A 25,766-nucleotide genomic window follows, 5' to 3' on the forward strand; every position below is an offset into this window, starting at 1 on the left:
CAAATAAGTAAATAAAATCTTTTTTAAAAAAGGATCAGAGAAAGACATGTGGGAGGATGCTGATACACAAACTGTTTTTGGAATTTTGCTACTTACTAAATCTGTCAGAAACTTCCATGAGGAAAGGAAACATCTCCCTTCCATACTACATGGCTTCCTCTTAAAACTAAGGCTATTACTGTCATTGCCTAAGTTCCCTTTCATTAGGTCCTAAGTAGGCTAGTGAAACTTGTTTGGGAACCTGGCCACAGTCTCCTATTTACATTGTTTCTGTGAGACAATGTATTCTGATTTCCATGACCATCGTACATACAGTAAAATCTGCTTTTTCTATGCAGCATCTGTTCCCCCCCTTTTAGTAATAGTACCCTGATGTTCCTATGGAACATTACCCTAACTTCTCTGGTGGTCTTGACACTAACTTCTACCTCCAGTGATCAGCATATGATCCAGGTCTGGCCAGCGAGCATATGCCATTCTCTGGACCACACTGTTTAGATATGTGATCTAAGATAGACACATATTACTCTGGAAGTTGCTTGAAACTGTTGGAAGAGAAGATGTCTCCTTTACTGGTTGTGAAGCTGTGTACATTTGGAATCAGTTGCTACCACGTAGGAAGAACATGGCTGAATGGAGCCACCCTAAACAACAACAGCCGGGAAATGAAGAGAGGCAAAGCTTTGCTAACTTCACATGAACCCTTGGATGTAGCTGTACCTGAAGACCTCACTTATGTGTGGGCCAATAAATTCATTTTTTAAAAAACTTAAATCAGTTTGAGTTGAGTTTCTGTCACCACTAAATGAATCCTAATATCTCCCATTTGGGACACAACTCATTTGTAAAGCTGAGTGCCTAGTACCCGTTTTTGGCACATGGTGCTTTGTCATGAGAATTACATGATTACTCCTGATTTACTCTCCAGAGGGTCAAATGGATAGAACTGGAAAATATGAAATTGCTACTTGAATGACATTCACTCTACCTCTCCTCTGACTGGATCCGGACTGCTGACAACAGCTGATTCAACAACAGCTGGGTGTTCAATTAGCGCACTCTCCACTTCAAATGGCCCGATACGGTACCTAGAAGAGGAAAAGAAGCTCTTGGCCACTACATCATCCAAGGAGATCTCCCCTGGTCATCTGTTACTCTCTAAGAGTGGCAAATGCACAAACCCAGAGGATATGATGACATCATCAGCTCTGCCGACAAACCAGAAATACCCATCACTGTCCATCACTCCTCTGTCTCCAGTGGTGTAAAAATCCCCTCTCATTGTGGCAGCAGTTTTCTCTGGATTGTCCTAGGAACCAAAGATGATTTTGGGGATTAATTTGGTCAAAATAGAAAAAGGGGCATGACATTCATAAAGTGACTAGTGCCTTGCACATTCTATTTCTAAAAGAAATAGATTTAAAAAAAATGTGGTTCCTACTGTAGAATAACAAAAGGTTCAAGAATATAATGAAAAGGAAACCCCTCTTTCATGTCTTCTGCCCTGTATCACCCCCTCCCTCCCCTCAGCAGGCTGCCTAGTTGTCTTTCTAAGGACAAGCACAGCAACTGGTTTCTTACACATAGAATTTAATCTTTACAAAACTTTTAGGAGATAGATGATATTCTCCCCATTTTACAGTTGATGAAATAGACTTGGATTTTGTGACTTGCTCAAGGTTAAACAGCAACACATGATGGATATGAAATTTGGACCCAAGTCTGTATGACTCCCTATGCCACCTTTCTGTTAACTTGTGACTAGCACATTCTGTGTTCTTATACCACATATTCAGAGAAGAAACAGAAGGGCCGTGTAGACTTTAGTCTGAGGGCAATTTCCCCTTCTTTGCCAGGTGGTAGGATGTTGCCATTTTCATCTATAATCTAGAAGGAAAGAAACAGTTAGGTTCCTAAAATTTTCCTTTTACAAAATTAAGACAGGTTACAAATAGTTGTACAATGACTAGCAGAAAACTGTAAAACATTCTTCTCTATTGAAACAGATATTACCGACCTGGACGTCATAGGGTAGTACTCCTTTCCCCATCGAGCCCGGTTTAATTTCTTGTCCTTTCTGATTGGCACAAATTATTCCCTATTGAGAAAATATATTTTATTTAAGAATGTAAAAATTAATTTTTCTCTTGCTATTTGTATCATGAAAATAAAACGTAAGACTCAGTTTTGACTGGACTGATTTTTCCTGTGTGCATGTTTGTCTTCTGGACACACACACACACACACACACACACACACACACACTATTTTAGACCAGTGCTTCTCAAACCTGTGTGTCAGAGTCACCTGGAACATTCATTTTTCAAGCAGAGATTGCCAGGCCTCATCCCAGAGTTTCTGATTCAGTAGGTCTACCTGGGGTGGGATGGCGTGTGTGAGAATTTGAATTGCTACCAAATTCCCACATGCTGCTTCTGGTGGTGGTTTTGGACCACACTTTGAAAACTACTCCTTTAGACTAAGGGTCCTGTTTATTGCACCTTGGGATAAATTCCACACTGGGCCTCTCTGGGGTCCTCAGTGCTGCTGAGAAGAAACACTTGATTCTTTTTTTTTCCATCTAGGAACTTCCCATAAGTCTATTTATTTATTTATTTATTATCAATGTTCCAAGATTCATTGTTTATGCACCACACCCAGTGTTCCATGTAATATGTGCCCTCCTTAATACCCACCACCAGGCTAGCCCATCCCACCCCACGCCTTCCCTTCCAAATCCTCCAAATCCTTCCAAATTGTTTCTCAGAGTCCATAGTCATCTCTCATGCTTCATCTCCCCCTCTGATTTACCCCAATTCACTTTTCATTTCCTTCTCCTAATGTCCTCCATGTTATTCCTTATGCGTGAAACCATATGATAATTAACTTTCTCTGCTTGACTTATTTCACTCAGCATAATCTCCTCCAGTCCCATCCATGTTGATACAAAAGTTGGGTATTCATCCTTTCTGATGGAGATGTAATATTCCATTGTATATATGGACCATATCTTCTTTATCCATTCGTCTGTTGAAGGGCATCTTGGCTCTTTCAGTTTGGCAATTGTGACCATTGCTGCTATGAGCATTGGGGTACATATAACCCTTCTTTTTACTACATCTGTATCTTTGGGATAAATTCCCAGTACTACAATTGCAGGGTCATAGGGCAGCTATATTTTTTATTTTTTAAGCAATCTCCACACTGTTTTTCAAAGTGCTTGCACCAACAACAATGCAAGAGGGTTCCCCTTTCTCCACATCTTCTCCAACACTTGTTTCCTGTCCTGATAATTTTGGCCGTTCTAACTGGTGTAAGGTTGTATCTCAGAATTCCACTGGTATTTTTCAAAGTGCTAGAACAAACAATCCTAAAATTTGCATGGAACCAGAGAAGACCCCCAAATCACTAAGGAAATGTTGAAAAAGAAAAACAAAGCTGGGGGCATCACGCCTGATTTCAAGCTTTACTACAAAGCTGTGCTCACCAAGACAGCATGGTACTAGCACAAAAACAGACACATAGACCAAGGAACAGAGTAGAGAGTCCAGATATGGACCCTCAACTCTATGGTCAAATAATCTTCAACAAAGCAGGAAAAAATATTCAGTGGAAGTAAGACAGTTTCTTCAATAAATGGTGCTGGGGAAATTGGGCAGCTATGTATAGAAGAATGAAATCTGATCATTCTCTTATACCATTCACAAAGATAAACTCGAAATGGATGAAAAACCTCAGCATGAGGCAGGAATCTATCAAAATCCTAGAGGAGAACATAGGCAGTAACCTCTTTGACATTGAACACAGCAACCTCTTTTAAGACATGTCTCCAAAGACAAAGGGAACAAAAGTGAAAATGAACTTTTGGGACTTCATCAAGATCAAAAGCTTCTGCACAGCAAAGAAACAGTCAACAAAACAAAGAAGCATCCCACGGGATTGGAGAGACAAAGATCTATAAAGAACTCCTCAAACTCAACACCCAAAAAAACAGATACTCATATCAAAAAATGGGCAGAAGACATGAACAGACATATATGTCTTCTCCAAAAGAAGACATACAAATGACTAACAGACACATGAAAAAATGTTCTTCATCATTAGCCATCAGGGAAATTCAAATCAAAACCTCATTGAGAGCCACTTGATTCTGACCCTCTCCATCCCCTAACACCTTTGAGAGTTCTCCTGCATAGGGAGAAGACAGGAAGACTGCAAGGAATAATCCTAATTCCACACTAGCCAAGCCAAATTGGGCAATTCAGAGGTCTTGGTAGTTATGGCAAGGTATGGTATTCTCAGAAATTCCATAAAAATTTAGAGCACCAAGGGGGCTCTTCAGGGGCTCAGCTTGGGATTGAAAGGCTCCCAATATGCTAAATTCAAACTTTGTCCATTTAACATACCACTTCTGTCTGTCCGTAGCCTTCATACAGTTCCAGCCCGGTTTGGGCCTTCCACTGTTCCAGCACCTCTGGGTTGAGTGGCTCCCCTCCTGTCAAGCAGTGCCGTAGCTTCTTGAATTTATATCTGCAGACACAGAGTCTCATGGGGTCTTTGGGAGGAAGAAATCTGAGTGGCTTTCATTAAAAAATTATTAAGATGTTCTAGCAACAAGCCAATGAGCTAGGAAAGGCAAGCCTTAAGAAGGTTCATTCAGCAAATATTTTCTGATCACTTACTATCTTACCAGACATAGTTATAGGTTTTGTGGGACATGTTAGTGATGAAAGTAAAATTTCCTGATAGAGCTTGTATTAAGAGGGGAGAAGATAGGAGAAAATACTGATAATGATCTTAAGCACTTATTATGAACAAAGTGGTAAAACAACCAACACTAATTGAGCATTTATTGTGCTGGAGGGCTTTAGGAGCATTCTCATAATCCTCATGCCCTATTTTACAGATGAGGAAATTGAGACTGGGAGAACTTAAAGAAGCTGCCCAAAATTTCATGAAGGACTGAGTTAACTACTCCACACCTACCATTTGTCCTGTGTCTGACCGAGCAGGCCCCTTAGACAATTCTCACCACAAACCCATGAGGCAGCTCTTAATCCTTTCTTGTGGATGGAATGAAGGAAGGCTTACTTAGCAAGGTCATCTCAAGTGTCTGAGATCTCACTATAGTAAACAGCAGAGCTCTACTTGTTTGACTTTGGAGATCAAGCTTTTCACCTTTGGACTTACTACTACGCTGTCCACTTACTCAAGTGAGAAAGTCTGGAATAGCCCCGCTCTGATGCATTGAGGTTTCCAATGGGCAGGACAGGATTGTGCCTATTCAAAGTAGCCCTTGAAAGCCCTTGGACTACTCTTGAGATGTGAGCAAGATGCTCACATTTTGAAGGGCACCTGGGTGTTGCAGCCAGTTGAATGTCCCACTATTGGTTTTGGCTCAGGTCATGATCTCAGGATCTTGGGGTCATCAGATTGAGCCCCATGTCAGGCTCCATGCTCTGTGCAGAGTCTGCTAGTTTCTCTCTCCCTCTCCCTCTGCCCCTTCCCACCATGTGTTCTCCCCCCTTAAATCAATCAATCTTAAAAAAAAAATAAGATGCTTACATATTGAGGGCCACAAGGGAATTGACCCTAACTAGGATAAGAGAAGGTTCAGATCTGCTTTATTTTGTTTCTTAGCACTGTCCCTCCCAGGCATCCACATTTGGGGGGAGGGGATAGAGGATGGGCAAGTCTACACTACTTAAATTGTCACTACTTACATTGTTTCTCTCTTCCTTTCTCTCTCTCCTCACATATTCAATTCATATTGCTTAAGTAAATGTACATTGCAAGTTCACTAGAGGTTCAGGTGATTTGGATGAATTGATTGTAATCCTCAAGTCATAAGACTACATTAGCTTCTCTTCAAGGCATTATAAATGCAGTTGTACTTTGGGGTGCCGCGGGGTTAGTTCTCAGACTGTAGGGCTCTGGTTGTCCCTGAGTAAATGGTAGAATTGCCCCTAGACACTAACCTCAGGGGCAACTGGGAGGGGATTTAGGCAATATCTGGAGCCATTTTTGATGATCGCCACTGAAATGGGGAGATCTATGATGCTAGACTGCAGCTTTCATTTGTGCTTCACATGGAGATGCCCACCCAAGTACCTCTTCAGGTCTTTCTGCACAAGCATCCTGTACACAGTGGGGGCGCTGCACAGGGTGGTGATGGGGTAAGTGGTGAGAGTCTGCATGATGGAGAAAGACAGTTGTCAGAAATGGTTAATTAGAGGCCACAACAAGAGCTGATGTCTGCCACCCCTCAACCTCTTTCACTGACAGGTTTCTGTCATATATGATCACTTCTCAGAACAAAAACCCAAGTATTTATTAGTTGTTCCTAGTGACTGTATGTCTGCTGGGAATTTCCAGTTATTGGAAAGAACACATGTCTGTTACAGTAATAGACATACACAGTCCACTGTCCATAGTGGACTCAACACAGTCCACTCTCTAAACAGAAAGTAAATATTTGAATTTGAGACCAGCCCCCAAGTATGAGCTGGTTTATTCTACCTCAGGGCTGCAAATTACCTTTCACGGTGGAATTTTGAAACCTCCTGCCCATATATTCCTATACAGTACACACCCTCGGTGTGAACTAACCTACCAAAACCTCCCAACACTTTTTCTCTAAAAGACATCAGTGCTGGGGCACCTGGGTGGCCCAGTCAGTTAAGCCTCCACCTCTTGATTTCCACTCAGGTTGTGGTCTCAGGGTCGCAAGACTGAGCCCCTCATAGACCCCACACTTAATGCAGAGTCAGCTAGGGATTCTTTCTCCTCCCTCTCTCTTTCCCTTTGCTCTGCCCCCTGCTTGCATTCTCTACCCATCCCTCAAATTAAAAAACAAACAAACAAACAAACAAACAAGAAAACCACTCCTTTTGAGTGGATTGATTAACTGCATTAGTGAGGCATTTTTCAGGCCTTTCCTTAACTGTTTAAGGAAACAGTTTATTTTACCTCCAGCTCCATAAAGAAAAATAATGACCTAGGCATGCTAAGTCTAGAGAGATACTCATGTTTTAGATGTCCTATTTCTAGATAGATTCCACTATGTCACATAATGAATTGACAGTTTGTATTAAATGTAAGCATTTGAGAGAATATTTTCAAGATGTATTTGTAGGCTCTCTGGATTGTCAATCAAGAAAAACTTTTGATCCATAAGTGAGCATTTCTGCTGTCTGTGCATGCCCCCTGGATTCCAGCTCTTCTTAATAACAGTAAATGCATGTAACTAAGAATAGTGTAACGTTTTTAGAATACTTAAAATACACACACTATCTTTGCAAAATAAGAGTATTCTTATTTTAATAGACTAATATAAGTGCCATATGTTATTATAGCATTAATGTATCTTATTTAACATAATATTAAAGAAGACTATTAAAATAAAAACATATTTTTCTTAAATATTATATAATATTTTATTAAAAATTATTTTTAAAGATACAGGTTTTAGAACTGCAAAGTTAGCTGATTTACACAGGACACTTTGTAAACCTGACATAGAGATCCCGGTTCTTATGTTACCCACCATTTCTGTTAAGACCCTCAAGCCATCTCATCAGACCAGTTAGCAAAATAACAGGGTGAGTATATCTTTTATTCACACACAGGTGTGGTGTTTAGTAATATGTATTTCATTAAACATAATTGATTTTTCATGGTTGAAAAAGAATTGGCCTAAATCACATCTTTGTAAAGGCTAAAGAAATCAGGGCAATCTGATACTTCAGTCTAGCTGTGTCTTGTTGAGAAGGAGGGACGTGCTTGGTTTCAAGACAAATATTGGGTTCTGAGAATTAACAAAGTGAAAAGCACAGTGTGAGGGGAGAATGGAAGGAGCTGCTGTGGGAGAAATGTGACCCCACCTTCAATCTTCCCTACGTAGGGTTTTGGATTTATCGCCTATTGTTTTGGTTTCACTGAATCAGAAACCAAAGATTTGTTTAGACTTGAGCCTTGTAATCTGTTATTTAGAACATTTCAAGTGGAATGTGGGCAAATCCTGAATAGTTTGAAACATGAGAGTGTTGTGGGTGTTCCTTCTTTGTTAAATACATTCAAAAGCCAAATCCCTGGAGACTTCATTTCTTAAAAAGGAATGATTTCCACAAGCCCAGGAAACTATATTCTGAAGAATCATTTCTTTGTGATTTTGGCAGGGTATGGTGTGTGTGTGTGGAGAAGACAAGGGAAAGATGTAGCTAGAGACCTTGACTTACATCTAAGAAGGTGTCAGTGTCAAACTGGGCCATCCGATGTACAAAGACACAGGCTCCCTGAAGCCACGTTGAAAACACACTGCCAATGGCAGCCTTGATCCAGCCAGTGTCAGACATATTCCACATGATATCTGAGGACTTCAGGTCTAGCCAATACCTAAACGATGTGGAGAAGCAACAACACAGACCAAAAAATCCCAAAACAAAACAAAACAAAAAAGCAGAAAAGCAAACAAACTGGAATCTTCGAGAATTGGCCAGAACCTCATGGCTACAGAGAAGAGTCGTAAGAAGCCTAAAGGCAGAATGAGTGATTCTATCTTCCACCTTTGTTAGGGCACTTTCTTAGGATCCTAGGTAATCTGAAAGTAGAGAGGGGGCTGAATTTGACATGGTATTCTGAGTTTGTTCATGGATGCAACAAATACTTATTGTGCAAATATATGGTAGGCCCCGTTCTCCCTAGCATGGTGAGTGAGATAGAGCAGATACCTGCTCTTAATTTAACAGGACAGAGAGCAGGTAAGCACACCATAAAATGAGTAAGAATATAAATCAGTATCATAATTTCAAATAGTGATAAGTGTTCTGAAGAAAATAAAATACAGTAAAGTGATAGTTATAGAAGACGTAGGAAGGCCTTTCTGGGTGGGTGAATTTACCTGGCACCGAGAAGGAACCAAACATGTTGTGGAGATGGGCTCAAGGCTGGTTCCTGTTTATCACCCTACGCTCATCACACAAGTGCCCTACTTAATCCCCATCACCTAGTTAAGCCATTAATTCTTGCTTGATCAGTTGGTGAGATGGTGCCATTTATTGAGCTAAGCCTGGAGAAGGGCATCAGGGGTTCTCTTTTGTAGATGTTACACTGGAGAAATCTAATAGTCATCCAAGTGGAGGTGTCAGCTAGGCAGTGGGATATACACATTGGGAGCTCAGGAGAGAGTTTAGCAAGAACGGTTTTCTTCCCTACCTTCCACAGAGGGTGTACCCAATTCCGAGGCTGCTTTGAGAGTGCTGGGCCATCTTGGGAGAGCCTGTGGTCCCACTGGTGAAATAAATGGCCATTGGTTCTTGACTTCCTGTCTCCACACAGTTGTGCTCTGCAGAGGCAGATCTGTAAAATATAGGTCCCAACCCAACATGGTAGCTAAAGATAGCGCCCAATTTAACTCTGAGACCATATATATGTAATTGTTATTATATATATTACAATTATATATATATATATATATTTTTTTTTTCTCTGCTACTCATGCCCTCTTGATACCAGAAAAGAGTTAATAGAACAAAGACCTAACCCAAAACCTCTTTGAGAGTAATTTTTCAATAAATCTTAAAGGGATTTTGCAGGTCAGTCCTAACTTTTAACAATTCATTTCTCTTTAAGCACCAACTTTGTATAGTCCACACTAATAGCCAAGATGACTTTCAATATCAATGACGAAAGGATGTGAATCTTATTTACTTAAACATTTTCTTCTAAGTGCTTTTATTTAGTCTATATATTTTAAGTCAGTCATGAGTCTTTGTGGATTGTTTATTAAGATTTTAGGAGTTTTTATGATTTAAAGGAAGATCTTTTGGTATTTGACTTTTTTTTTTAAGATTTTATTTATTTATTTGACAGAGAGAGATCACAAGTAGGCAGAAAGGCAGGCAGAGAGAGAGAGGAGGAAGCAGGCTCCCCACTGAGCAGAGAGCCCGATGCGGGGCTCGATCCCAGGACCCTGGGATCATGACCTGAGCCGAAGGCAGAGGCTTTAACCCACTGAGCCACCCAGGCGCCCCTCTTTTGGTATTTGAATAAAACTTTTTAATACTTTTTATTCAGCATCTTCATCACTGGCAGACATCATTGGGAGCTTACCATATAGCATCCCATTCTCCTTTGCACTGATAAAACTCGGATTTTGTTCAGGTATCAGGCAGTTATATGCTTCAGGGGAGACTGTTACTTATATAGCTCCAGGGGGTGAATCTTGATTATCCTAAGCCAGTTGTGGTAATAAGATTTAAAGGCTTTATGGAAAATGTTTCCTTAATACAAATCAAAACCACAATGAGATACTACCTCACACCTGTCAGAATGGCTAAACTTAAGTTAGGAAAAGACAACATATATTGGCAAGGGTGAGGAGAAAGCAGAACACTCTTACACTCTGGGTGGGAATGCAAACTGATACAGTCACTCTGGAAAACAGTATGGAAGTTCCTCAAAAAATTGAAAATAGAGCTACCCTATGATCCAGCCATTGCACTAATGAGTATCTACCCTAAAGATACAAATGTAGTGATCTGAAGGGGTACCTGCACCTCAATGTTTATAGCAACAATGTCTACAATAGCCAAACTATGGAAAAAGCCCAGATATCCATTGACACATGAATGGATAAAGATGTGAGATAGATGTGTATGTATACACACACACACACACACACACACACAACACACACAGAGACACACATGATGAATACTACTCAGCCATCAAAAATGGTATCTTGCTACTTGGAGCAATAGGGATGGAACTAGAGGGTATTATGCTAAGTGAAATAAGTCAATCAGAGAAAGACAATTTTCTCAGCCTTTTCTCACTCAGATTTGCAAGCGAACCCTTTTTGGGTCCTCCAGCTTCAGTCAAGCTGATGTGGAGAAGGACAAGCTACCTCTTTTGAGGCCTGCATGAAATTCTAACCCACAGAATCCTGAGCAAATAAAATGATTGTTGTTTTATGCCACTAAATTCTGTGATGCCTTACAGCTCCGTATTGGATAACTGATAACAGACCCAAGAATTCTGGAGACTCATGTATCATTTCCTGAGTTTAAGGAAATAAGGTCGAGGATGCAACTTAATTCATCTTGATGATCAGTGAATGTGATTGTCATTAAAATAGTAAAGCAATGAGGATTAATTATATAAACATACAACTATATTGTCACATCGTTTCATGAAATACTAATATGATTATCTTGGTAACTTAGCTTCTCCCCCACAAAATAAAAAAAAAATCATTCAGTTATATTGCATATATATATATGTGTGGTTTCTTTCTTCTCAAAATCAGTATCTACATGTACTGATTTTGAGAAGAACCAAATTAGAATCAGAGTGATCATCCTGGGGACTAATCTAGGTGGGAGAAGATGTGGGTCTAAGTCTGTGCTCTGGTGAATGGGATAGAGAGAAGGAAGCAAAGTAAAAAACTAGCAGGACTTGGAGATTGATTGGAGTTGGAGGATGAAGGAAGGAGACAACGCTGATCTGCTTTTTAAAATGGGCAACTGGGAGAATCACATGCTTTACCAACTGAGCCAGCCAGGTGTCCCTCAATAATTATCTTTGAAGATATGCTATAATTTAGCAGTCAATAAAGAGCGTATGTACATGAAGTTGGTATGTGGGGGCTGGAGAAAGGAGGATTTCTTCACAATATCTAATACTGTGGGGGAAAAAAACCCACTCTTATTTTTTAATGCTTCTCAATCCAGTGTGGAAACCTTTAATGTAAGGCTTAAAATTTTCCTTTTTCTCTTACCAAAAGAGGACACATTACAATCTGCAGGTGACAAGGAGATTTTTTTTTTTTTAAGATTTTATTTATTTATTTGACAGACAGATCACAAGTAGGCAGAGAGGCAGGCAGAGAGAGAGGAGGAAGCAGGCTCCTGCTGAGCAGGGAGCCCGATGCGGGGCTCAATCCCAGGACCCTGAGATCACGACCTGAGCCGAAGGCAGAGGCTTAACCCACTGAGCCACCCAGGCGCCCCAGACAAGGAGATTTTTAATTAGTGATTTCATTGTCTGATTCTATTTCTTTGGACACCTGAATTTACTCTTTCTGGATTTTTCAGAACTGATTATATGTTGATGACTTCCAGATTTGTCTCTTTAGGTCCTTGTGTCTGAGCCTTGTGTATCTACCATCTGCTAGACATTTGGATCTTCACAAACTCCTCAATCTTAGTATGTCCAACTTTAAGCTCTTTCTCGAGCTGATAATACCTACCCATTCAGTCACCCATGTTATAAAGCAGATCAACGTGGATTCCTTCCTTCATCCTCCAAGTTTAGTCAAATCTTATATTAGGTGATTCTTTTATGGGAAGGAGTTTGGATCAACTGACACAATTGCTAAGTCCTTGGAGGCAAGGAGGCTCCAGGATATAGTTGTGACTGATTTTATTGTGGGTACTGCAGATGAGGCAGGGGAAACCACTCACTGAAATAATTCCTGGAAGCTGAGCCACCCACTCTGGCTGTGTGGAGACACCAGGAGTTTGCTCTTCAAGTCAGGACATTCTGAGATGATGGACTCCACTGCCGGGACCACCTCCTCACTGGCAACAATACACTTGGCCTTCGATGCTTGCAGCCGATAGAGAATATCTTTTGCTCTCAGCTGGGTTGTTCCTGGCATGAAGACCAGCCCTGGGAAGGAGAAAGATCCCTGAGTTGAAACAGATCTCTTGTCCCTTAGGCAAGATTATGGACGGTGGAAACAGGCTTTGGACTTGGGTGGGGAATACAGACTTTAACTACTCCTGTCTTGGTCTCCAGGGATATCCCATAGGACTCTGGTCACTGGGTAATCCTTTGAACAGTGGCTTCAGAGTCTAATAGTCCTTGGGTCTAGTTCTGTCCTTGTGACTTACTAGCTTGAACATGTTACTTGATCTCTCTGTGCCTTCTTTTCCTTATCTTTAAAATGGGGAAAATAATAGTAAGTGTCTGGCATATAGTAGGCAATATAATGGTGGGCCATTATTATGTAACATTTTTGTGGAACATCATTATGTAATGCTTAAATAGTGCTTTACAGCTCATAAGAAATTTTCAGGAATATTATCATACTCAATCTTCTGAACCAGTAGTCTCCAAAGTTAGTTCTGCAACGTAATCTACTAAAGATGAGAAGAAAAATTAGAATTTTAAAAAAGTTGTATTGAGATAGTGGTGGTCTTTATGTTTTAATCTCATTCTGTGTATATTTTAAAACATGCATGCTATATTGTGCAGAAGAACAGTAAAAATAATTATATCCAGATGGGAGGATGTGTATCCCAAATATCTTTATTGATAGATTATGCAGTTAGAAGAGCTTGGAGGCCACTGTTCTAAGTAGCCATGTGGGCCTATGCTGTTAGAATTAGAGATGAAGTCACAGCCAGTGAGTGGCCGGGTCAGCCCTGAAACTCGGGTCTTCCCAGTCTTCTGGAATTGTCAAAGTTTGCCTACACTCCTTTGGCAATGCTTAGTTTATCCCACCCTTTCACTCCACTCTAAACACTGGCCTGAGATAGGCCTGATTTTAAAATACCAGTTCCTTATGAGAAGAGCATATATGGGAGAATTAGATGAAAGAAAGAGGGATGGTGGTTTGCTCTTTCTAAAGTATATCAATGAAGGAAAGAGAAGTGTACGTAAAGTATTACAAATAGCCACTACCATTTATTGAGAACTTATTATGTGTCTGTTATCTCACTCAAAAATCAATCCCATGGAACTAGAGGGTATTATGCTTAGTGAAATAAGTCAATCGGAGAAAGACAACTATCATATGATCTCCCTGATATGAGGACGTGGAGATGCAACATGGGGGATTTGGGGAGTAGGAAAAGAATAAATGAAACAAGATGGGATCTGGAGGGAGACAAACCATATGAGACTCTTAATCTCACAAAACAAACTGAGGGTTGCTGGGGGGAGGGCAGTAGGGAGAGGGTGGTGGGGTTATGGACTTTGGGGAGGGTATGTGCTATGCTGAGTGCTGTGAAGTGTGTAAACCTGGCAATTCACAGACCTGTACCCCTGGGACTAATAATACATTATATGTTTATAAAAAAATTAAAAAATTATTAAAAAAAAAAAGAAAAAAATCAATCCCAGTGTACCGATGAAAACGAGCCCAAGGGTCACAGAGTCAGTAAGTGGCAGAACCAGAACTCAAAGATACATTTCCTAGACTCCCCAAACCTGTGCTATATAGCAGACTGCTTATTTCTTGCTGAGTTTCCTATTCAGTGAAATGAGAAGATGTGGATTTGAATTCCTAGAAAGGAGACTACACTTGTTAAATATATTTTAAAAGCTCTCACTTGTCATCGCCTCTTGGGAAAATGAATAAATATATGACATTAAGGAAGTTAAGAAAATACCGGACCAGATCTCAGATAGTATACTCCATATAAAATATGATTATTTATTTTGCAAACACTGTGTGTTTTTGTTTTTTTTTTAAGATTTTATTACTTTACTTATTTGTTAGACAGAGAGCACAAGTGGGGGAGCAGTAGGTAGAGGGAGAAGAAGGCTCCTTGGGCAGCAGATGCAGGACTTGATCCCAGGCCCCTGGGATCATGACCTGAGCTGAAGGCAGACCATTAACCAACTGAGCCACCCAGGCATTCCACAAACACTTGTTCTTTTTTTTTTTTTTTTTTTAAAGATTTTATTTTATTTATTTGACAGAGAGAGAGATCACAAGTAGGCAGAGAGGCAGGCAGAGAGAGAGCAGGAAGCAGGCTCCCTGCGGAGCAGAGAGCCCGACGCGGGGCTCGATCCCAGGACCCTGAGATCATGACCTGAGCCGAAGGCAGCGGCTTAATCCACTGAGCCACCCAGGTGTCCCCAAACACTTGTTCTTAATAGCTCAGGAATTATTAGTACTGTTGGTAGATTTGTGATATGAATGTGTTCAGTGGATATCATGGGGGTTAAGAAAAAGTTCTCTTCTGGTGGATTTCAGACTGTATACACTCTATAGCAAAAGCAAAATATTTTGCCACATAATATAAATCAAGCATCTCACCATTCACTCAGAAGATTTAATAACTCTGAACTAGAAAATAATCCTCAGCTGCTTGTTTAACATTTAATTAACTGAATGTTTTGATGATTTGGCTTGCGGATTCATTTTTAATCCTGGCATTTCCCAAATTGCTTAAATTATGTTACGTAATATTGAGTACATTTTTAATGACAAACCACATTTAATCTCCTTTCAACCCACAGTTGGTTTCACATTTCCAACTTCTTTTTTTTTTCCATGCAAAAAGAATTTTATTTATTGCTTTCTTAAAAATTTAATATTGGGGGCGCCTGGGTGGCTCAGTGAGTTAAAGCCTCTGCCTTCGGCTCAGGTCATGATCTCAGGGTCCTGGAATGGAGCCCCTCATCAGGTTCTCTGCTCAGCGGGGAGCCTGCCCCCCCCCCCCCCCCCCCCCCCCCGTCCCGCCTAACTCTCTGCCTACTTGTGATCTCTGTCTGTCAAATAGATAAATAAAAAACTTTAAAAAATAAAAAAAATGCTTAAAAAGTTTAATATTGACAGTAAGAGCATTTTTCAACACCATTATGAAATCCTTATAGTTGGTCTTTTTAATGATATCCCATCAAGTTGAGGTATCATAATTTCAACTAGCAATGAACATACCTCTACTAAACTTTGTTAGCTAGAATGGCCAAAATTAACAAGACAATAAACAAGTGTTGGAAAGGATGTGGAGAAAGGGGAACCCTCTTACACTGTTGGTGGGAATGCAGGTTGGTGCGGCCACTTTGGAAAACAGTGTGGAGATTCCATAAGAAAATAAGTCATAATTTATTTAATCATTTCTATATAGTTTCCAGTTTTTTTCTCTTATTAATGATAGTGTAACAAACATCCTTGTGTCCTCTATGGTAGTTTTTCCTCTAGTCTTCTTATTTATTTTTAATTGATTTATAAACATTTATTTCATGCTCTGGAGTAGGGATTGGCAAACTTTTTCAGTAAAGGGCCAGATAGTAAATATTTTAGGCTTTTTGGGCCATTCCATCTCTGTCTCAGTTAATAATTCTGCCACTGTGGAGCATAAAGGGCCACACACAATAAATAAATGAGAAAGCATGACTATATTCCATTAAAATTTTAAAACTTTATTTATGAAAATAGGTGGCCAACCCATAGGCAATGGTTTTTGCCAACCTCTGTCCTAGAGAGGAAAACAATACTGTGAAATTTTTATTTGAGGTACATTATAAATTACTACTTGGGTACAAAATGTGTCATTGAATACATTAAATTTTTTTTTTTTTTGCCTAGAAAGAGGCAGAGGGAGGGGCCTGGGTTGCTCAGTCATTAATCTTCTGCCTTTGGCTCAGGTCAGGATCTCAGGGTCCTGGAATTGAGCCACACATGGGGCTCCCTGCTCAGCAGGAAGCCTGCTTTTCCCTCTCCCACCCGCCCTGCTTGTGTTCCCTTTCTTGCTGTCTCTCTCTCTCTCTGTGTCATATACGTAAATAAAACCTTAAAAAAAAAGAGAGAGAGAGAGAGAGGCAGAGGCTTTCCAACTGGTTTCCACAGTCATATTCTTATAAGTCCTTACATTCCTCTTTTTTTTTTTTTAAAGATTTTATTTATTTGATGGAGAGAGACACAGCAAGAGAGGGAATACAAACAGGAAAGGGAAAGCAGCCTTCCCGCTGAGCAGGGAACCTGGTGCAAGGCTTGAGCCCAGGACCCTGGGATCATGACCTGAGCCAAAGGCAGATGCTTAGTGATTAAGCCACCCAGGTGCCCGAAGTCCTTACATTCTTACAATGCTTTTTCGTCCTTTAATATTTTCATATTAGGGAGAATCCAAATATATTCAAGAAAGTAAATTCTGTATCATCTAGGTAAATACATCATAGTCATCTCTGCCAAGAGGCATAGTTATCCACATTTGCTTTGATAGAGTTTTGTGTTTAAATCCCAATTGCGGGGCACCTGGGTAGCTCAGTTGGTTTAGTGTCTGACTCTTGATTTCAGCTCAGATCATGATCTCACAGTTGTGGGATTTAGCCCCCTGGTGGGCTCCACGCTGAAATTCTCTCTCCCTCTCCCTCTGCCCCTCTCTTCTCTATCTCAAAAAACAAATAAATAAAATCTTTAAAAACAGATAAATAAATTCCAATTGCATAACTTTCTAGATGTGTGACTTTGGACCATCGTCTTAACATCTCTGAACCTCAGTTTCCTCCCTTGCAAACTTTTTTTTTTTTTGCAATACCCATATCTTAATAATAATAGTTGTTATTATTATCCCATCATGGAATAATAATAATTATTATTACTAATAATTTTTATTAATTAATAATAAAAAATCAACTCTTATTTTTCTGTGTTTTGTAAGCATAGCTTCAGTTGGAACTAACAATTCAGAAAAACGTCAAATTTCATTCTCTCTCTCTGTTTTCTCTCTCTGTTTCTGCATGACTTAGAAATGTTAGATATTGGGGCACCTGGTGACTCAGTTGGTTCAGCATCTGACTCTTGGTTTCTGCTCAGGTAATGACCACAGGGTTGTGAAGTGGAGCCCAGGTCTGGTTCTGTGCTCAGTGCAGGGTCTGCTTGAGATTCTGTCTCCCTCTCCCTCTCCGCCCCCCACCTATTCACACACACTAGGGTGCATGCTTTCTCTAAAATGAATAAATAAATCTTTTTTAAAAAAGAAATGTTAAATATTGGCACTCACCTGTTCGCATACAAGCCACATTTATAAGCCACCACTCTGGGATACGAGGCAGAATGACGGCCACTCGATCTCCTCTCTTCAGGCCACAGGGGTTGGTGAGCACATTGGCAGCCTTTCGGGATAAGGAGCTCAGTTCTTCAAAGCTCCATTTCACCTCGTCCCCTTTGCCATTCACCCACCACAGGGCTGGGTTGGCTGGTCTCTCTCCTGTCTGGCCATGGGCACATGGGAAAGAAAGCAAGCTTGCATGACTAATCCACCAAATAGATGGGACATCTGCCATTACTTCCTCTCAGCACCCATGCTGGTGGATTCCGGTAACAGCACCCCAGTTTGTCTTTGGGGGAACTACTTCTCTCCTACTGAGTACAGCTTAGGTGAGACAACTCATCAGGGTAATTGTCCACCCACCAGGGGGTGGCATGTGACCCATGTAGGGCGAGTCAGACCTTTTCTCCCAGATTTTGAGTTTTCTAAGAAGAACCGAAAGATACAATATGGTTGAAACAAAACTTGTGTATGGGCTTTTGGTGCTTACATACCCCCAGGGAGCTGTCCTAGTGTCCTGGTCTTGCTGAGACTGACTGTCCAGTTTTATGAGCACTCCCATGTCCAATAAATTTTTTTTCTTGCTTAAGTTAGATTATGTTCCATCTAAATAAACCCAATTTTTGTACTCTGTGTGTGTGTGTGTGTGTGTGTGTGTGTGTGTGTGTGTGTGTGTTCTCCAAAGACTGAAGTATGGCTTTTATAGGTAACAAAGAACAAGATGGTGGACCTTTGGGGGAGGTTCATCGAGGGATTGATTTCTGGAGGAAACTTCTCATATCATTCTACAGAGTACACTGTCTATGTTGCAAAACTTCTGTGTTTTATGTGTTACTCCTCCTTTCTTTCCCTATCTGGAATATCTGGAACTCTCCTTTTACCTTCCCTGGTTGGAAACTATTTCAAAACTCAATTTCCATTTTACTTTCTCTGTGAAGGTTTCCTTAGGCTTCTCTTCTTCTCCTCCCCGACATCTCTGTGTTTCTGCAGAATTATGCTCAAATTCCAGATGACTCCATTGCACTGTATCATATGCCCTGTACTATGGGTATAAGCTCTCTAAGATCAGCGGCTGTTTCCCATACCCTTGGGACTGGTGACCTTGGATAAGGAGCTTAACTTCTATGAGGTTATTTTCCTTATCTGCAACCCCCAAGGTTGGTGATGGGGATTTGCTGAAATAATATGGGTCAGTATTTCTCAACCTTTAGTTATTGGAATATCACTATTTTTGCCAGATCTGTCTACACCTGTGCTATTATTGTTCTTTGTATTTTTCTTTACATTCATTCACTTTTTTGGTACACATTTATTTAAGGAGGAAAATGCATTTACTTGTCACCATAATCAGAGAATCAATACCGCTTGTTAAAAATAGGTTACTGAAAAATAAAAATATTAAAAACAAAATATACCCAGAGATTTTCGACTTCTACCTGCTCTTTTGTTCAAAAGAGAGTATAGCAAGTATAAGAGAGCTAATAAAGATGTAAATGGATTTAAGGGAAGACTATACCCTCAATTTGATAGGAAAGATTGATTCAACATTGTTTGAAACCTTGTATATCTTCTGAGGCACAGGCTCTTGCAGTGAGTTTTGGGAAGCACTGATAGGTAAGTATCTAGCTCAGTGTCCAGCCTTGTGTGGGGTCAGTAAGCAGGGATTTGACCTGAAGCTACTCTGCAAATGCTCAAGGCTTTTTGCTTTATTCTTCTCAATGTCTGACTTCTCTCCTAATCACTCCAATGATGATTATATATAAATGATATATATAAATGATGATTATTATAAAATAGAGGCAATGTCTATAATAGCCAAACTGTGGAAGGAGATGAGATGCCTTTCAACAGATAAATGGATAAAGAGGATGTGGTCTATGCACACAATGGAGTATTACTCAGCCATCAGAAAGGATGAATAACCACCATTTGCATCATGGATGGAACTGGAGGGGATTATGCTAAGTGAAATAAGTCAAGCAGAGAAAGGCAATTATCATATGGTTTCACTCATATGTGGAACATAACTAATAGTACACTGGACCATAAGGCAAGGGAGGGAAATCTGAAGGGGGAGAAATCAGAAAGGGAGACAAACCATGAGACACTATGGACCCCAGGGGAAAAAAAAACCTGAGGGTTTCAGAGGGGAGGGGGGCTGGGGGATGGAGTTGGTGGGTGATGGGTGTTAAGGAGGGCATGCGTTGTTATGAGTACTGGGTGTTATATGCAACTAATGAATCATTGAACACTGCATCAAAAAATGAATGATGTACTTACTATACAATGGCTAACAGAATAAATAAATAAATAAAAAAAAATCAAAGTTCAAATTACTGCTTTTTAAATAAGCCTGTGACCAGCCCAAACAGATGAATGGAGAGCAAAGAGCTGCTGTGTGGGACTTGGAGAAAATGCAGGAAAAGAGGCAGGACTCTGTAATAAGCACCTTGCTCTGGACTGAGGAGGCTCCAGAGAAAGACAGCACCGGGAGCTGTGAATCCAAGACCTTCCCTGGGGAGAGAGGAGGGCAAGGGGAAAACAAACAAAGAAAACCAAGAAGGATGAAAGAACTGAAGTGAGAGTGGCAAATGGACCATGGAACAAGGAAATGGAAGCCTGAGACATATGTGGATGCCAAGCATCTAATAGAAGCCTGTCAAGTCATACCTTCTCCTTTTGGGACCACTGGTCCAGCACATCCCCAGCAAAGTTAAAGTTCTTAGGCAGTGACTTCTCACAGCGATTTATGGCTTCAAAGTCAGCAAGAGTCAGAGGCGACCAAAGCTGGTGATCTTTGTGAAGGTACCGGCCAGCCGGCTTGGCAAGCCAGATGAATCTGAATGTCTGGTATCGGAAAAAAATCATTCTGATTCCCGAAGGGCTTTGCAGTGGAAGTTCTGCAGCCTGTGAGGATAAATGAATGAAGAGCGTTAGTTTCTTTGGATGCTCTGTGGTGAGATTGGGAAGTGGATTGTGTCTGTGTGCTCCCCCACCCCCGAGGAAGCTGGGGAACACCTGGAAAAGACTCATTTTTCTTGAAAGCTGTGGCAGTCAGCTGCTCACCAGCCTCCCTACCATAGGCCTCTCCCTCTTCATTCTATGATTAGATTATTCTTAAAAACAAAACAAATAAAACCAACGGTTATAGAACTGTGGAGTTCCCATCTTCTGTCCCTACCCTCTCCAACCAAACAATAGACACAAAGAATATTTGCTGCCCCAAGGGACATTCAAGCCCTGCTTCTGTCTGTTTCATACTCGATTCTAACTGTATTTTCTTTTTTTTTTTTTTAAAGATTTTATTTATTTATTTGACAGATAGAGATCACAAGTAGGCAGAGATGCAGGCAGAAAGAGAGAGAGGAGGAAGCAGGCTACCCGCCAAGCAGAGAGCCCGATGTGGGGCTCGATCCCAGGACCCCGGGATCATGACCTGAGCCGAAGGCAGAGGCTTTAACCCACTGAGCCACCCAGGCGCCCCTAACTGTATTTTCTAACTCCTCTCCTTGAATTTCTTCTTCCAGTAAAAGCAGTGCACTCACTTTTCAGGAATGTCCATTTCTAGCTCTAAGATTTAGTCTGTCATCCCCCTTCTGGCTTCCCTGCCTTCCTTCCCCTCAAATTCTTCATTATAAGTGGTTAGGAACCTTGATTTAAGTCCTGGATCAGCAACTTTCTGATGGTAGGACCATGGGGAAATCACTTATCCTTGCTGCACCTGAATTTTCTCATCTGTAAAATGGGGGAGGAATATAATACCTGTCTCCTAGGGTTATTATGAGGATTTAATACGATAATGTGTGTAAAATGACCAGCATATAGACAGTACCTCCAACGTGTTAACTAATGCTTTTGTTAAGATTATTTTCATTAGTACCATGGTGGCATATGTTCATGAAATAGTTTTACTTCATGAATCAGGAGACCTGGACTTTACGCCAACTCTTTCAAAACTAGCTTTGTGATACTAGTAAAGCCATCTTCCTACTGTCATCTGTAATTTAACATTTCTATTTTTTTCTAAATTTTTTTTTAAGATTTTATTTATTTATTTGACAGAGATCACAAGTAGGCAGAGAGGCAGGTAGAGAGAGAGAGAGAAAGAGAGAAGGAAGCAGGCTCCTTGCTGAGCAGAGAACCCGATGCAGGATTCGATCCCAGGACCCTGAGATCATGACCTGAGCCAAAGGCAGAGGTTTAACCCACTGAGCCACCCAGGCGCCCTTTATTTAACATTTCTTAAAAAATAATACTGTTATTTCTTCCTCCTGAATTTCCATAGTATGCATCAGTACTCCTCACATGACAGTTTTCTACCTTATATTATTGTTTTCAATGTCTGTGTCTTGTATCCCTAACCTACCTAGATGGTGTGGGTAGAGGCTGCGTATCTTATTCTTATTACTTAACATAACATCATGACTTACCTTCTTCAATAAAGGTTTTTTGCTGAAGATGAATACCCTTATCTTTTTGCCTTCTGGTCCTACTTAGTTGCCTTGTATGGGATGGAAAAATCTGCAGGTGCAAAGGCTGCCTAAGTCTGCCACATGGTGATAACATAAACAGCAGAACAAAGGAATTAGGGAGTACCATTCCCTCATTGTTTTGGCCAAGCCTTCTTTGCTGCTCAGGGTGACATGTGGAGAAGCAGGAGGCCCATTTTGTGCAAATGCAATTTACTGTAACCCAGGAAGAGCTATTTCTGGCAACACCATTGGTATTAAATTCTCCATAATTACAAGGAAGAGAGAAGAGGGACCACCTGTGCAAGTACGGTAGAGGTAGTAAGATTAGAGAAGGGTGGGGAGAGGGAAAGTAGTGGGGGCCATGCTTATGATTTAGCATTTTGCCAAAAGTGACACCCTGTTTCTCTCCCAAACACACACCCACACACACGGGTATGCACATATATAACACACATACTTGCATTCACACTTGCCTCTCTGGATGCCCTTTGCCAAATTGCTTAATATCTCCAAGTTTCATTTCATCTGTGCAATGAGATTAATGGTAGTACCTTCTTCACTGGTTAGTCGTGGGGTTTAAGTGAGCACCTTATCATAGTGCCTGGTGGGTAGCTAGGGCTCAGTAAACATTGCACGTTAAAAATCAAACTTCAGGGCGCCTGGGTGGCTCAGTGGGTTAAAGCCTCTGCCTTCGGCTCAGGTCATGATCCCGGGGTCCTGGGATCAAGCCCCACATCAGGCTCTCTGTTCGGCAGGGAGCCTGCTTCCTCCTCTCTCTCTGCCTGCCTCTCTGCCTACTTGTGATCTCTGTCAAATAAATAAAATCTAAAAAAAAAAAAAATCAAACTTCACAACTGTTTATGGCAGAAGGCTTTCACTGTTTGAGATCCCCCCAAAACTAGAAGAGCTATTGGGTTGGAGCCACCATTTTGGTGACTTTTTTTTTTTTTTTTTTTTTTTTTTTGCCTCTTTTAATGTTCTATCACTTGTGCTCCAGGTTCTCAGGGCTGAACTCAAATGCCATCAGTCTGAAGCATTCTAGTCTTCACTTTCATCATTTAGAGCTTTCTTGATCCCAATTTATTTATTTATTTAAAAGAGTTTATTTATTTATTTGACAGACAGAGATCACAAATAGGCAGAGAGGCAGGCAGAGAGTGAGAGAAGGAAGCAGGCTCCCCGCTGAGCAGAGCGCTCGATGCAGGGGTCGATCCCAGGACTCTGGGATCATGATTTGAGCCGAAGGCAGAGGCTTTAATCCACTAAGCCACACAGGTGACCCTCTTGGTCCCAATTTAATGATGAATTAGAAAGATTATCAAGACATGGGACACCTAGAACATTCTTGCTTCCTAAGGTGAATGGTGCAGGTATTAGAGCAGATAGTTTTTTTTTTTTTTTAAGATTTTACTTATTTATTTATTTGACAGACAGAGATCACAAGTAGGCAGAGAGGCAAGCAGAGAGAGGAAAGCAGGCTCCCTGCTGAGCAGAGAGCCTGCTTCAGGGCTCAATACCAGGACCCTGGAATCATGACCTCAACCAAAGGCAGAGGCTTAACCCACTGAGCCACCCAGGCGCCCAAGCAGATAGTTTTTAATACAAATCTCCTTCATCTTCTCCTCCAAATTGAAAAATCAGTTGTTCTGATTTCCTGTACCACCACAGATAAATATGCCATATCATCAAATTAACATACCAAAAAATCTGAAACTAAATATCATAAAAGAGATCTGATCTGAATTCATCATTATCTCCATTATCTGCATAATCAGTGAAATAGGTCTTGCATATGCAAACACAATCGTTACTAATAAAATAGTAATCAAGATATTACAGGTGAGAATCTTTCAATTAAACTGTAAACATTTTTTGCCAGTAACATTTCTTCTTTCTATCTCTTTAGTCTGCTATTGATTTTCTGGGTAAATTTGTACATATAGGCCTTTAGGGAGACCGTGAAACTTGGAAGAGTCTCCATTTTGCATTGAACACAGCCATTTCCTGACTTTGGATCCTGTGGGAAGGTCATGATTCCAGGGTCAAATCTGAAAATCACTGACTCATTTAGGTCAAGACATTATCTAAGTAGAAATTTGTATATACACATATTTAACAAAATATTTCCTGAAGATATCTGTAAAAGTGAGAGAATTTGAGTAGGTTATTTCTAAAGTCTTAGTGATTTCCAGTGCGTTAAGGGAACCTTTAACAGTGGAAGGATGCTTGAGCAATTAATGTCCACTCAGCACTCTGTTTTTCATACAATATCTTGTTTACTTATCTCAACACCCTTCGGAGGCAGGCATTTTGTTTTATTTTTATTTTTAAAATTTTTTGAGAGACAGAAAGAGAGAGCACCTGAGTGGAGTGGGGTGGGGGGCAGAGGGAGGAGAGGGAATCCTAAACGCGCTCTAGGCTAGGTTAAACTCAATATAGCCCTTGGTCTCACAATCCTGAGATCATCACCCTGAGACCATGACTTGAGGCAAAATGAAGAGTCCAGGCATTTAACAGACTAGCCACCCAGGCGCTCTAGGCATTTTGTTTACCTATAAAGTGACTGAGGCTCTGAGAGGTGAATAATTAACAAAAGCCATTCATGGAGCACACAGCATAAATTTTAGCCTGCAATTGTTTTCTCCAGAGCCAACCCAAAGAAATGCTATCACAGATTTTTGCTATATTTCTATCAACTCTCACAAGGTAGAACAGTCCTTTTTCCCATCAAAGGGACAATTATCTGGGGTTGATCAGCAGTTACCCAATTACGGCAAGATGATGGGACTCTTAGTGCTCTGTTCTATACATTTAAACATACTTTCACAACTTCTCATTTACTAGAATCACTTCCATGTTCCACATGCATTTTTTCCTTACCAGAAAATGGTATTATTGATCCAGAAAGGCCTTCAGCTTCTTCACAAAGACTCAGCTCCTTATCTGCCAAAAAATTGGTTCCTTCCTTCTTTTCTTTTGGTGGCATCTATGCCATTATAGTCCAGAGTCTCCGGTGCACAGTTGGGAGGATCATAATCCCGTGGGAGGAGAGCTGATGTTTCTCTGGACAACCTGTGGTTAAAGCAACAGCAATTTATGAGACACAGCTGGGAGGGGAAAGAGGAAATGCAGGAGCATTTCCTCTTACGGTTCAGTGCTAAGCCCCAGCACATTAGTGGATTATTCTTGTCCATGGAGCTGAGGATATCAAGATCCATACTGTTCAATGGCCCATTATCAGAGTCTCTCATGATTTTCAAGTAGCCTGGAATATTGGCATGCTTGATTCTTGTGGCTTAGCTGGACATAGCCTGTTCTCCTGGCAAAGGTCAGCTAAGGGAATCATATCTAAGTCTCAACATTGATTAAAGTAGATCATGAGAAATCCTTCAAACTCCTAGCTTTTATTGAATGTTGGCATGATCTCATTTGGAAATAATTTTGAGACAGTATCGCTGACTGGTTTGAACATAAACGTTGCCTGCTTGTACCTTTGTGAACGTCA

At 40.6% G+C, this 25,766-nt stretch overlaps 1 protein-coding gene across 1 annotated transcript in view; it reads right to left on the minus strand.

Annotated features, from left to right (window-relative positions):
- The window catches only part of ACSM4 (acyl-CoA synthetase medium chain family member 4), a 54,178-nt gene that overhangs the window by 2,231 nt on the left and 26,181 nt on the right, over positions 1-25,766 (minus strand). The window contains exons 5-15 of the mRNA XM_045992950.1: positions 20,460-20,696; positions 17,742-17,952; positions 12,465-12,672; positions 9,214-9,357; positions 8,238-8,394; positions 6,112-6,191; positions 4,407-4,530; positions 2,018-2,098; positions 1,786-1,887; positions 1,182-1,309; positions 989-1,088 (exon numbers count right to left, since the gene is read on the minus strand). Coding sequence (XP_045848906.1) covers positions 989-1,088; positions 1,182-1,309; positions 1,786-1,887; positions 2,018-2,098; positions 4,407-4,530; positions 6,112-6,191; positions 8,238-8,394; positions 9,214-9,357; positions 12,465-12,672; positions 17,742-17,952; positions 20,460-20,696 — 1,572 coding nt within the window. The remainder of the gene's footprint in view (positions 1-988; positions 1,089-1,181; positions 1,310-1,785; positions 1,888-2,017; positions 2,099-4,406; positions 4,531-6,111; positions 6,192-8,237; positions 8,395-9,213; positions 9,358-12,464; positions 12,673-17,741; positions 17,953-20,459; positions 20,697-25,766) is intronic.

This window comes from Meles meles, chromosome 21 (assembly GCF_922984935.1).
Source record: "Meles meles chromosome 21, mMelMel3.1 paternal haplotype, whole genome shotgun sequence".
In the NCBI taxonomy this organism is placed as follows: Eukaryota; Metazoa; Chordata; class Mammalia; order Carnivora; family Mustelidae; genus Meles; species Meles meles.